We start from the raw sequence: 12,835 nt of genomic DNA, 5'->3' as shown, positions 1-12,835 counted from the left end.
CATCTGACGTATTATCAGCTCATGAAGTAGTTGTATCTAACCACAAACAGTTGCTCATTTCTACATCCAGCAGTTATTAGTAGTAATTAATAATTGACCCTGTGTATTAAAGCTACTGTATTCTTGAACTCCTGTGGTGTATTGGAAACACATCTGCCATAGCAACATAGATACCACTGCAGAGCGTGTCCTTAAACTGGCAGTGTATTATAACTGCTCCTGTGGATCAGAGGGGATTACTATTGATAATACAGCTATTAATTTATCAAATTACATGACAGCGTATAAATATTACATTAACAGTAACGGCATGAAGATGTACCTTATTTCAGTTCATTTATAATAAAGTGTAGATCGTATGTGAAGTGAAGAACACATCACATCAAACCGTTTCACGTATGAACGCATCAGTTACCTGCAGAGGTTGTTCGGTGTCTCGGTGAGTCAGGAGCTTGTTGTCAAATGTCTTCCTCTAGTGGTCAGACAATGAACAGCAGGTGCCGTAAACCAACAAAAATGGTCGGAAAGAGAGTCAAGCATATCCGTACCGATTTCCGGCAAATATGTCTCCGCACTTTTGATGGTGGTGATTAGAAGGCAACAAAGACCAACGCACAGAAGTCTATTTGTTCGTATTTGTTTTAACAGTTAACATTGTCATCTATTGTCATCTGGAGAGCGACTGTCTGCTGTTCTCAGACCCGCATCTGTCCGTAGCCGGCGTCATGGAAACAGGTTTGTAGCCGTTATCGTAGCTGCTTGACTTACTAATATTAGCTTGCTAGCATAATAAAAATCTAGCATATGGAGAGGGCGACACTCCCTCAATAAATTAGTTTAATTTAAGTCAGCTTTACATATTGTGAACAGTAAGTGTCTGTTTGGAATGACTGAAGACATTTTCCGTGTAACGTCAGATGAGACTGACTTGGTCCCTCATCGGCAGTTCAAACAACAGCATTTAGCTAAATTATTAGATTTAGTTAGTTGCTGTAATACTACAGACGTCTTTGCACCACCTGAAGGTGTGAAGATGTAACTTTTGCGTTTTATTGAAATGAAGTGAAGAATAGTGCCTACGAGTTTCCAATATGCAGGCAAACGAAAGAAGCTTAAATTGTAAGATATTTGAATAGAGTCTGGTGCGTTCAGTCGCGGTGTTCGTTTAAAGGGATTCATTAGTTACTTGCATTACACATATGATTATGATGATTTATAACTAAAATACACGATTCAACATGTTAATGAAGACATTGGAACACTCATTTATAGTTATTGAGATTGATCAGGTATTTGCCTATATATTATATATATATATTATATTACCTTGTACTGAGGCAGTGCTGTTCTGAATCATTCAGAAATGATTCCAGTGAAGCCTTATGTATCGACAAAAATACGTGTGTTTGAGCATGACTTTATTCATTTTCTGAATAGCTGAGACTGACTCTTCAAATCGGCACACATTCAATTCACCAGTTAATTCAAGAAATTGTTTAACTTTCCTCCTAATGTTTTTATCACGTCTTCCCACAGAATCGCATGTTTATCGACATGTTGCTGCTGAATATTATTTTGCCGTTAAACTGTTGCTGTTTGTGTTTTCTGGTCCAGAGGAGCAGGCCAGGAACCGTTTCCAGTCGGAGCTGGAGTTCATCCAGTGTTTAGCCAACCCAAACTACCTGAACTGTGAGTGACAGCAGACAACAGCTCCAATATTTCCACCATTGTATTTATATTTGTGTGGTTCGACTATCGACAATTGCTGACGTCCCCTCCGAGTTTAAGATCTTCGTCTTTATCAGGCTGTGAGGCCAAAGTGTTTTTTCAAAAATCCTGATCAGTCTGCTGTTGTAATCCACTAGTAACTGGATTAACGGACATAGTGTGTAGTGCTGGTGAAAAATGTGTCAAATACAAACTTCCTGTTTCTTCAGTTTTGGCTCAGAGAGGCGTCCTGAGGGAGAGACCCTTCATCAACTACCTGAAGTATCTGCTGTACTGGAAGGAGCCTGAGTACGCCAAGTTCCTCAAGTAAGACAACCTGCTGCATTCATACAGTGCTTTTAGTTTCTCATCAACAAAACCCAAAAAGCAGCAGTGGTTGTATCTAACAAGTGTTTTGTGTGTATCACAGCCTGATATATCATCATCTTATTAGTGTTGTTGTTGTTGTTGTTATTATTAAAACACATCAGTGAGCCACCATGAACACACACACTGTAGTTTATCCGGACTCAGTCCCACACACACCGTCCTGCTGCCCCAAATACTCACTAGAGCTCCACATGTGGATTCATCCGCCTCTGAAAATAGTCCCCAACAATGATTGACTGAGCCTTTTTAAACATGAAACTATATATTCATGAGGTGTTTTTAAAGATTCATGTCTTCAGTAGGAACCAATGGGCTGAGAGGCACAGACAGGAAGTGAGACAGTGTGTAGAGACTGACTGACAGGTTGCTGGTAGAATAACACATTGCTTTGTCCCCCATTAACCTCCACTGAAATCCTACATGAAAACTGGCACACCTTCAGTCACAGATCTGAATACCCTCCACTCAGAGTCTGAGTCAGCAGCCTCCTGTCTCCTCTGCAGGTATCCTCACTGCCTGCACATGCTGGAGCTGCTGCAGTACGAACACTTCAGGAAGGAGCTGGTCAACGCTCAGTGCGCCAAGTTCATCGACGAGCAGCAGCTGCTGCACTGGCAACACTACTCCAGGAAACGCACCCGGCTGCAGCAGGCGCTGGCCGAGCAGCAACAGCCGCAGCAGCAGCCGCCGCCGCATGGGAACACCGCCGCCAAGTGATGATGTCACTGGAGGAGGGAGGAGGACTGTGTGTAGGAACGTGTGAGATAGTCAAAGTGTGGATTACAGCTCGACTGATGCGGGAGTTTTGAGGCCAATATTGATGTTTGAGAGTTTGATAATGACACTTTTTTTTTTACATAAACATTTTTGATAAGGATCCCTTAAATGTGGTTATTAAAGAACTGTGATCAGGATCTGTACTGAGTGGGACACTTCAGGGCTCTGTGGTGGACAAACCATAGAATAGAGTCTATGTATAAACCTGTGGCCAGTTCATCAACGTCGCTCCAGTTTGTGGATCCTTACGTAGCGGAGTTAATAATGACAGAACAGGAGCTGATGGTGAAATGCCTGTAAGTTTTGGGAATGTTGGGAATTTCAAGTAAAAAAAAAAAAAGAAAAAAGGAATTGTTTGTTTATGAACTCTTGTGAGGCCGAAGTGCTTTTTCCTGAAACAGAGTGATGTCGGCAGGGGAAAGCATATGGCTCTCTCCTGGATCTCAAACAGTTCAGTCAATTTGATGCAGGAAGAAAGTTGAAAATACAAACTCATTGAATGGTAGAAAGTCTCAGTCAGGTGGCTGTAATATTATATCAAACATGATGTGGCTCACTGACTGGAGTGCTCGTTTTAATCACTAGATTTCTCTATCAGAATAAATCATGTTTCTTTGTGATTTTACAGCCGACCGACTTCACTCCTTCCCAGCTTGTAGGTTGCTAACAAGATTTCCTACCATCCAATGCGTTCTTATAAGTAGCAGTAAACAGTCCTCAATCAGGGAAAGATCTAAAACGATGACTGAGAAAAGACACTCTGCATCTTGATTGATCTGCATGAACTGTTATGTTTGAACCATAGACTTTGTGACATTATCACTTCTGTTATAAAGAATGTAAAATTAGTAAAAAACCTTTGTGGGGGAGCTTGGCCAGAGGGCTAGAAATAGGAGGCAGACAAGAGGAGAGTGGTCCAATTTCAACAAACGGTGGTTTATTTACAAAAAAGAAAAAGTGGCACCATGCTACACGTGTAACCAAAAAGAAAAGTATTTACAAACAAAACAGTTAACTTTGCTTAACTGAACAAAACTCAACTCATAATAACTTAACATCACGTGCACACAGCTACACACTGACGTTCCCCCCTCAACAGCCAAAAGCAACTTGCTTATATAGGCCCCGCCATCAGCTGGAGTCAATCTCAGTCAGACCCACCCTGCAGGTAAATCCACTTCTTCACTGGAAGGCAGGTAAGTGATAACTTTCACATTTACATAGTTTACCATATAACCAGTATTGTAACTATAAATAAATACATTACAACTAACACACTTAACTTGAGTCATCAATTAAAATCCTGTGAATCTTTTGCTTGCCCAATTCTACTATTGTCTCGTTCTTTTTAATAAAATAATTGACATTTGAAGCTTTGATATTTCTGTTGTGACAGATGACAGATTTAATATTTGCAGCAAGTTAAACAGAAACTGTCCTCATGATTGGTGTCAACTATCGTTATTCACGAGAGTATTTTATGGTAAGAAAATGTGTTCCATTTTTTTTCACAGAATTTGCCTGTATTACAGAGACATGCAATGGAACACATGTATGATGGAGAATCAGGCGATGTGTTGAGAAAACAATTTCTATGTAATACAGAAATAAATAAAAGGGCATTTATGTATTTACTGATTAATTAACAACATGAATTTATATGTACACTATTATTCAGTTTTACTCGTGTTTGTTTTATTAGTTATTTATTTCCATGTTTATATATGTATTTGTTTATTGACAAATAAGTCATTTTTGACCTATATTATATATATTAAAAACATATTCTGAAGAAATATAATAAATAATAATTCTTCTCCTCAACCACAACAAATTAAATATCAGTGTTGGGATGAAGTACAGGCCAACTGGAGGCCTTTGCCTTATAAGGTGTGCAGTTTCTGTGCAACTTATACGTTTATTTTTACTCATTTAAATTTTGAAGCGATGTCGCTTTTATCGTGAAGGATTCGGATCGGAGGTTGGTTTTGTTACATTTCCGGAACAGTCTGGACCTCGAACTATACTGCTCACTACACCTCTGTCGTTGAGTGAGAAGAGTAACGGTGTTATCACGTGAATCGTCCCCCTTCGCAGAATGGCTGCCGACTCACTTAATATTTAACGGTGTTTACTTGATTTCCGTGAACGGTCGAGACACCGGGACGGAGAAGGCGGATAACGACTGCGGTAACACCTATCTTATTGACTATTGCTGAGCAATTTGAGTATTCTATATAAAAATGTCTTTACGTAGCAAGCTACATATCTAGAAACATAGCTAGCTAGCTAGCTATATTAAAAAAGTTCTAGTCGTTCTCTGTGGACATGCGCAGTGACGATTAGCGAGATTTAATCAAACCGCAGTTAGCTTGTTAAAATTCAACAGTTTCTTTCTCTCGATGAGTAATTAGTTCAATGTCCGCTCGTCCAGAAATGCTTTATGTTTTGTTGACTTGTTTTTATTTGTGGATTGTCTCTTGACTCAACACTGAAAAGTTTAGCTATAGTTTAGTGTCGCTTCGTGGGTCAAAGTCCAGACTGGCTCCACTGACTGAAACTGGTCCGTGAAGTTAGAAACTGTGTTCGGCTCAGTTTAACTTCGTTAAAGTCGTGTTAAGTCAGTCGTTGTGAGAAAGACTGAAAATAGACTAATAATTCTGAAATACGTCGCTGTTAGCTGGTGAAGAGGGAGGGGTTATCACAGGTAAACACCTGATCCTGGTTTCTGAAGGCACTGTCCTGGTACAGTGAACCAGGGTTCTGTTGGACTCATGTAAACACCTGATCCTGGTTTCTGAAGGCACTGTCCTGGTACAGTGAACCAGGGTTCTGTTAGACTCATGTAAACACCTGATCCTGGTTTCTGAAGGTACTGTCCTGGTACAGTGAACCAGGGTTCTGTTGGACTCATGTAAACACCTGATCCTGGTTTCTGAAGGTACTGTCCTGGTATAGTGAACCAGGGTTCTGTTAGACTCATGTAAACACCTGATCCTGGTTTCTGACGGTGCTGTCCTGGTACAGTGAACCAGGGTTCTGTTAGACTCATGTAAACACCTGATCCTGGTTTCTGACGGTGCTGTCCTGGTACAGTGAACCAGGGTTCTGTTGGACTCATGTAAACACCTGATCCTGGTTTCTGAAGGCACTGTCCTGGTACAGTGAACCAGGGTTCTGTTGGACTCATGTAAACACCTGATCCTGGTTTCTGAAGGCACTGTCCTGGTACAGTGAACCAGGGTTCTGTTAGACTCATGTAAACACCTGATCCTGGTTTCTGAAGGCACTGTCCTGGTACAGTGAACCAGGGTTCTGTTAGACTCATGTAAACACCTGATCCTGGTTTCTGAAGCCTGGTACAGTGAACCAGGGTTCTGTTAGACTCATGTAAACACCTGATCCTGGTTTCTGAAGGCACTGTCCTGGTACAGAACACGGTGATGAACCAGGGTTCTGTTGGACTCATGTAAACACCTGATCCTGGTTTCTGAAGCCTGGTACAGTGAACCAGGGTTCTGTTGGACTCATGTAAACACCTGATCCTGGTTTCTGAAGGCACTGTCCTGTTACAGTGAACCAGGGTTCTGTTGGACTCATGTAAACACCTGATCCTGGTTTCTGAAGCCTGGTACAGTGAACCAGGGTTCTGTAGGACTCATGTAAACACCTGATCCTGAGTATGCAGAGTAAAGACCTCCGTCTCTCTCTGTCAGGATGAGGATGATGTTGCAGAGGGTGGCGGTGGTCGGTGCCGGGGCGGCGGGACTCTGTGCAGCCAGACACATCCTGTCCCGCCTGAACAGCTTCGCCCCCCCGGTGGTGTTCGAGCTCACCGACAACATCGGCGGCACCTGGTGTTATGATGAACGTGTGGGGGCGTACGACACCGGACGGCCGATTCACAGCAGCATGTACAAAAACCTCAGGTATGTAACCAAGTACATTTACCCAAGACAAGTACTGGACTGGAGTACAAATGTGAGTCACTTTTACTTCACCCCATTCATCTGACAGCTTTAGTTACTTTACAAAATCAAACATATGAAGAGTTTATAAAACATATATATAATATTAATTAGTGGAACAGAAAGTATAACCTCATTATTTATTCTATATTTATATTTACACTTGAACTGTGCACTGCTGACTGTTACTGTTATTTTTTATATCTTATATTTTTACATATTTTTATTCTTGAATGGGAGCACCTGTAACTTTCCCCCTGGGGATCAATAAAGTATTTCTGATTCTGATTCTGCTGGTTGGACATTTTACTGATTATACTGTTTTATATTTTAGTATCTGTACAGTGTGGTACTAGTATTTTTACTTTTTTATGTTAGAATCTCTCGTACTGACAGATCCGTTCTTAAGTGGCACATAACTGTATTGTTGCATCCACCATGTTTTTTAGTATTTAGATTTTCCTCTGAGGTACAAACACAGTTGGCATAAACAGATAGTCTGTCTTTGTCCACAGAGAAACTTCTCTCAGAGTTGTAATCCCTTCAGGTGAGTGAGTTTGATTTCCTGACCTCCTCCCAACAGGACCAACCTGCCCAAGGAGGTGATGATGTTCCCTGATTTCCCCTTTGACCCCCAGCTGAACAGCTTCCTGCCCCATCAGGAGGTTCAGAGGTACCTGGAGGGTTACTGCCAGATCCACGACATCTGGCCTCACATCAGGGTGAGTCGTCCTGCTGCTGATCACCGGATTTTTAACTAATCAGTGATTAATCCATTAATCAAGAAAGTAATCAGAGGATGAATCAATAATGCGTAGTTTCAACCTTATTCTTTTCTTCTTTCTCTTTGTGTGTCAGTTCAACACAGTGGTGGAAAACGTGAAGCCCGTTGTCGTGACGACGGAGGGCGAGGAGGCGAGGACAACGTGGGAAGTGACATCATCTGACTCGTCAGGTTGTCAGAAAACGGAGACGTTCGACTCTGTCTTTGTCTGCTCGGGGTGAGATGTGTAAAAACTCTGCTTGTTATCTTGTTACCTCCTGCTGCCACTTTGTTGGGGTGTTCTGACGTTTGATTTCTGACTTTAAGGCACTACTCCGACCCTCACGTCCCAGACATACCAGGGATAGAGAGCTTCAAAGGTACAGTCAACATTAATGTGTATGCTTTTATTAAACTGGGATGGTACAAACTGTACGCCTAAACCCAAACAGCAGCTGACTGACGGTAGGTGATGTTAGAGCACCAGTTTACATCATTTCAGTATCATCTTAAATGGGAAAATTCTCAGACTGTCGATCACGTTTATTCACTTTGATAAAAAACATTTGAACCAGGAGACCATCATCAGGTGTAGCCTAGCTTAGCATACATTTCTTCTACACATTATCGTGTAAATGAGACTCCTGGAGCTGTTGGAAGGTGGATCTTTTTCTCTTTAGATGGAGCTAGGCTAGCAGTTTCCCCCCACTTCCAGTCTTTGTGCTAAGCTAGGCTAAACCCGTCCTGGGCCTGTCTCTGTACTAGAGATGAAAGTGATGTCAGTCCTCTCTCTGCTTGTAGGAAAGGTGCTCCACAGTCATGCGTACAGGTATGCAGAGCCGTTCTCGGGTCAGTCAGTGGTGGTTCTGGGAGCCAGAGCTTCAGGATTGGACATTTCCATTGAACTGGCCAAAGTCGGTGCTCAGGTAACAAACAACACACTGCAGCATAATCAGTCATTACTTTACAGCTGCAGTCAATGCTTTTAAACAAGGACGCATGACATGTGCCCACGGTGATGACTGCTAGGCTCTCTCACTACACAGCAGTATCTGTTGTGGAAGAACAGCGCCCTCTGCCTGCTTCCTGCTGCAATGTGGTTGTGAAGATTTCCCTCTAAATCCAGAACGGTCTGATGTCTTTTAGGTTGGCGTCCACAGTGAATTAATGGGAGGGGAAATGATGTAGAAACGAAGGTGTGTATATCTGTGGAGACATCACAGTGACATCTGGCTTCATTATTGTAGACGGCGACATTAGAACGAGACTTCACAATGTTTAGATTCAACAATAATATGGACCACGACATGTACCCAGACCTGAAAGCTAGTGCTGTTAAGGAAGAAATCTGTCAAATGTAAACTAAAACTATTAAAAAAGAAGTCATGATGATGATGATGATGATGATGGTGATGGTGACGCCTGCCAGACTCACTACCACAACAGTAAACTGTTATTACTTCCCTGTCTCTCTCTCTCCAGGTGACTCTGAGTCACGGTCGTCCTCGTTTCACCTTTCCTCTGCCTTCTGGGGTCCAACAGTCCGGTCCTGTGGTGGCGGTCGAGGACGACGGCAGCATTCGCTTCCAGGTTCGCTTCCAAGTCCAGCAGCTCTGATCTGCTCTAACTCTGATCCAGTTTGGTTGCAGACGTTGTGATGTTATTGGTCCACAGTGTAAATTCACCAAAGAAAACAGATGGACAACTTTGGAAACACCTTCTGCTTTCTTTTTTAGTGAAGTTTTATTGTCAGACTGTCTGTACATGACTCATACTGTTTGTACGAGTGGTTCTCACGTGAGCCAGTTCTTGTTTCAGTCTGTAAAATCATCAAGATGTCTGTCTGGACAGGAATTAAATGATCACACATCATATTTCAATCATTTCAGACGCTGTGGGGTCCAGTAAGGTCTGCCTGCTTACTGCTCCACAAGGGGAACTTTTTTCACACTTTTGAGATAAATGTAAAAACTACCTGTTCCAGGACGGCTCTGTGGGCGGGGCTGACGTCCTGATGTTCTGCACCGGGTACAACTTCAGGTATCCATTCCTGGACGCGTCTCAGCTGGGTCTGGAGATCCAGGACCACGTGGTGTCTCCGCTGTACCGCTTCCTGATGCCCCCGGCCTTCCCCACGCTCTTCTTCATCGGCATCTGCAAGATCATCTGCCCCTTCCCCAACTTCAACTGCCAGGTGGGTGGAGGGACGCTCATCCAGGTCTCAGGACTGACTGGACACTCTTACTGTTATCATTGCTCCCCTGATTCTCTACTGACTGTCATAATAATAATAATAATAATAATAATAATAATAACAATAATAATGAGATTAAAGTGAAATAAAATACACTGTCAGTATAAATTTAGTATAAAACTACAGTCCCTAAAAGCAGGATTAAAAAGGCATTTACAGAAGGGGGTTCCACACTTCTGGTCCATAATGAGACGAAATCAAACCAGAACATCACCAGCTGATGGTCCAACAGGGGAACCGAGCTTTGGTGAGTCTTAAACCCAGTCTCATCCTCGCAGGTCCAGTTTGCTCTGGCGGTGTTGGACGGCTCCGTCACTTTACCGTCTCCAGCCCAGATGGAGGATGAGGTCCGGCGAGAGCTTCAGAAAAAGACGGAGCGTGGAGTCCAGCAGCGCCACCTGCTGATGATGGATCAGGACCAGTGGGAGTACTGCCAGACGCTGGCTCGCACCGCCGGCTTCCCGCCGCTGCCACCAGTCGTGCGCAGCCTGTACGAGGAGGTGTGGCGACAGCGACGAGTTCACCCCGAAAACTACCGGAGGCTCAACTACCGGCTGATCAGCGACACCCAGTGGGAGCTGATCGATTGATTGATGGAAGGTTAAACAGCAGCTGACTGAATGACACAATACAATGTTATAAACTTTGTAAATAGCAACTTCATGAAAAGCACAGCTGAACATGCTGAACATCAAACAGACAAAACAACGTCAGTCCAGCAAATCCGAGTCGTCTGTCAGAGGTGTCGATTCACTCATTTTATAAGCTGCAGTTCTGTTGAACACAACTCTTCTTCAGTGCTGATGAAGGTCTTTTGTCCGCCAGCAGCAGCTCTCCAGTTCCATGAACATGAATGAAAAATCACCTGCACCTGCTGTTTAAGGATGACCGCTCGGTTGTTTCACCACTCTGTTCAGACTGAAACGTCTCATCGGCTGCTGGATGGACTGTGATGAGATGTGGTTCAGACCTTCATGGTCCCCTCAGGATGAACTGTAGTAACTCTGGTGATCCTCTGACTCTTCATCAGCGCCACCATCAGGTCAACATGTTCATGTGTCCAACACTTTGGTTTATGACCAAATACCTGCAGAACTGATGACGTTCATCAGCCTCAGCTGGACTCTGTTTTTACTGCTAACTGGCTAATTTTAGCATTAGCTAATGTTGCTAACACGCTAAACTGAGACGGTGAACGCGGTGAACCTTCAACATCAGCATATTAGCATTTTCATTGTTTGTCGTTTTCAACATTGTGCTAGCACGCTGACGTTAGCATTTAGCTCAAAGCACCACTGTGCCTAAATATAGCTCAACACAGCTGCGAGCTGGCTGTCGACTCTAGCATGACCTCGCCAGACAAATTTGCAACTTATAGAGAACTTAATGATCACTAAATGGCTGAAATGTGTTCAGTAACATGTGGCCGACTGTCGTGGATCCAAACATTAATATTGTGACTGTAATGAACGCAGCAGCCTCAAATTAACTTCTTAAACTACCTCATTCATTTTAATAAAATGTCTTTCTTACAGATGATTTTCTGACCAGTTGTGCAGCCAATCAGCAGTCACCTCAGGTTCATTAGCAGGTGCAATGTGGGGACTGTTGGGGGTGTTGCGTCATACTACTACGGAGAAAGACATGAAATTACATAAGTGACTTGTTTTTAAAGCAACATGCTTTTGAAAAGGTCTCCAGTGAGGACACTAAGGTTTTGTCCTGGATTGTGATGCCATGTGGTTCAGGTTCAGGTTCAGGTTCAGGGTCAGGGTCAGGACGGATGACACGGATGTTGGTAGAAGAATGAATTAGATCAGTGTGAGATAAAATGTGTGATTTCTCTTAGTGTTTCGGTTCAGCTGATTAATCATTTCTGAGGCCGAATAGATCTACGTGTTAACCATGAACGAGGCCGAGGACAGCCGATGTCAACAACGCACTTTAATCCAGATATTGTGCCACAAAACGTCAAAATACACGAGTTGAAAAAATGAGGTCTGACATCACAGACTGACCTGAGCTCAAAAACAACAACAACAACAACAACAACAACACATGAAGCAGGAACGTGCAGAGGGCTGCTCTTCCATTCAGACAGCAGCAGGTCAGCAACATGGCCGCCAGACGATGTTTAAAGGGGACTGCCACCTTTTTAAAGAATCACATGTTTATTGATTACATGTTCCAGGACAGGAACCAGATCCGATCAGTCAGATCAGGGGTCAAAGGTCCGGAGAAGGACGGAATTGAGTCTTTAAAACGGGCGTCATTCCCCTTCAAGCCTTTCAGGTGACAAAGATTTCATGTGGACGAAAGTGAGCCTGAAATTTAACAAATGATTCTCTCCAAATAATAATTAGTGCCCTCAAAAATAAGTAATTTGCCTCCTTCTGTCTTCTGGAGGGTTAGGAAGGTGAACGAAAAGATAAAGATGTGTTTTCTATCTCATTGAACTGAATATCTTTGGGTTTTGGTTTGTTGTTCAGACAAATCAAGACATTTGAAGACATCACCTTGGACTCTTGGAGCATTTTACACTCTTCTAATGTTATGTAAAAGATTAAGAATATAATAAATAAATAATTGACAGATTAATTGATAATAAAAAACAATGATTTCTGAAACAATGTTCATCGTGTCCCAAATCCATACTAAAAACCAATCTTCATAGTTTACTTTCTAACAGTTAATATACAAAAAAGTCAACCACTTCATACGAACAGGAAATGCCAATTAAACTTCTCAAAGAGACAGAACATGTCTTTCTTAAAATAGTGTGTCTGTAACAGCCAAAACCACAAATATATCCACGTATCTCCCTCCAAAATAAACGAGCGGAGAGTGTCAACAAATGAAGGTGATTATTATTATCTATTAATGACAAAAAAAAAATGATTTCATTAATTGAAGTTCAGTTAGGTATTCTGAAGACATGAAGTGAATAATTATTAAATTAAGATAAAAAACGTCATT

The 12,835-nt window shown here is 42.4% G+C and overlaps 2 protein-coding genes across 2 annotated transcripts; both read left to right on the top strand.

The window, feature by feature from the left end:
* The first annotated feature begins 588 nt into the window (after positions 1 to 588).
* On the top strand, positions 589 to 3,097 carry med31 (mediator complex subunit 31). Its single transcript, XM_070917760.1, has 4 exons — positions 589 to 735; positions 1,615 to 1,689; positions 1,938 to 2,034; positions 2,601 to 3,097. The coding sequence occupies exons 1-4, from the start codon at positions 726 to 728 to the stop codon at positions 2,812 to 2,814; spliced, it is 396 nt and encodes a 131-aa protein (XP_070773861.1). The 5' UTR covers positions 589 to 725; the 3' UTR covers positions 2,815 to 3,097.
* Positions 3,098 to 4,972: 1,875 nt separating this feature from the next.
* LOC139295741 (uncharacterized) lies at positions 4,973 to 10,449 on the top strand. Its single transcript, XM_070917993.1, has 9 exons — positions 4,973 to 5,064; positions 6,591 to 6,803; positions 7,426 to 7,564; positions 7,701 to 7,843; positions 7,933 to 7,985; positions 8,407 to 8,531; positions 9,088 to 9,195; positions 9,590 to 9,799; positions 10,138 to 10,449. The coding sequence occupies exons 2-9, from the start codon at positions 6,592 to 6,594 to the stop codon at positions 10,447 to 10,449; spliced, it is 1,302 nt and encodes a 433-aa protein (XP_070774094.1). The 5' UTR covers positions 4,973 to 5,064; position 6,591.
* Positions 10,450 to 12,835: the final 2,386 nt, after the last annotated feature.

The sequence above is a fragment of the Enoplosus armatus genome, chromosome 13 (genome assembly GCF_043641665.1).
Source record: "Enoplosus armatus isolate fEnoArm2 chromosome 13, fEnoArm2.hap1, whole genome shotgun sequence".
Classification (NCBI taxonomy): domain Eukaryota; kingdom Metazoa; phylum Chordata; class Actinopteri; order Centrarchiformes; family Enoplosidae; genus Enoplosus; species Enoplosus armatus.
This window is presented reverse-complemented; position numbering and strand designations above follow the sequence as displayed.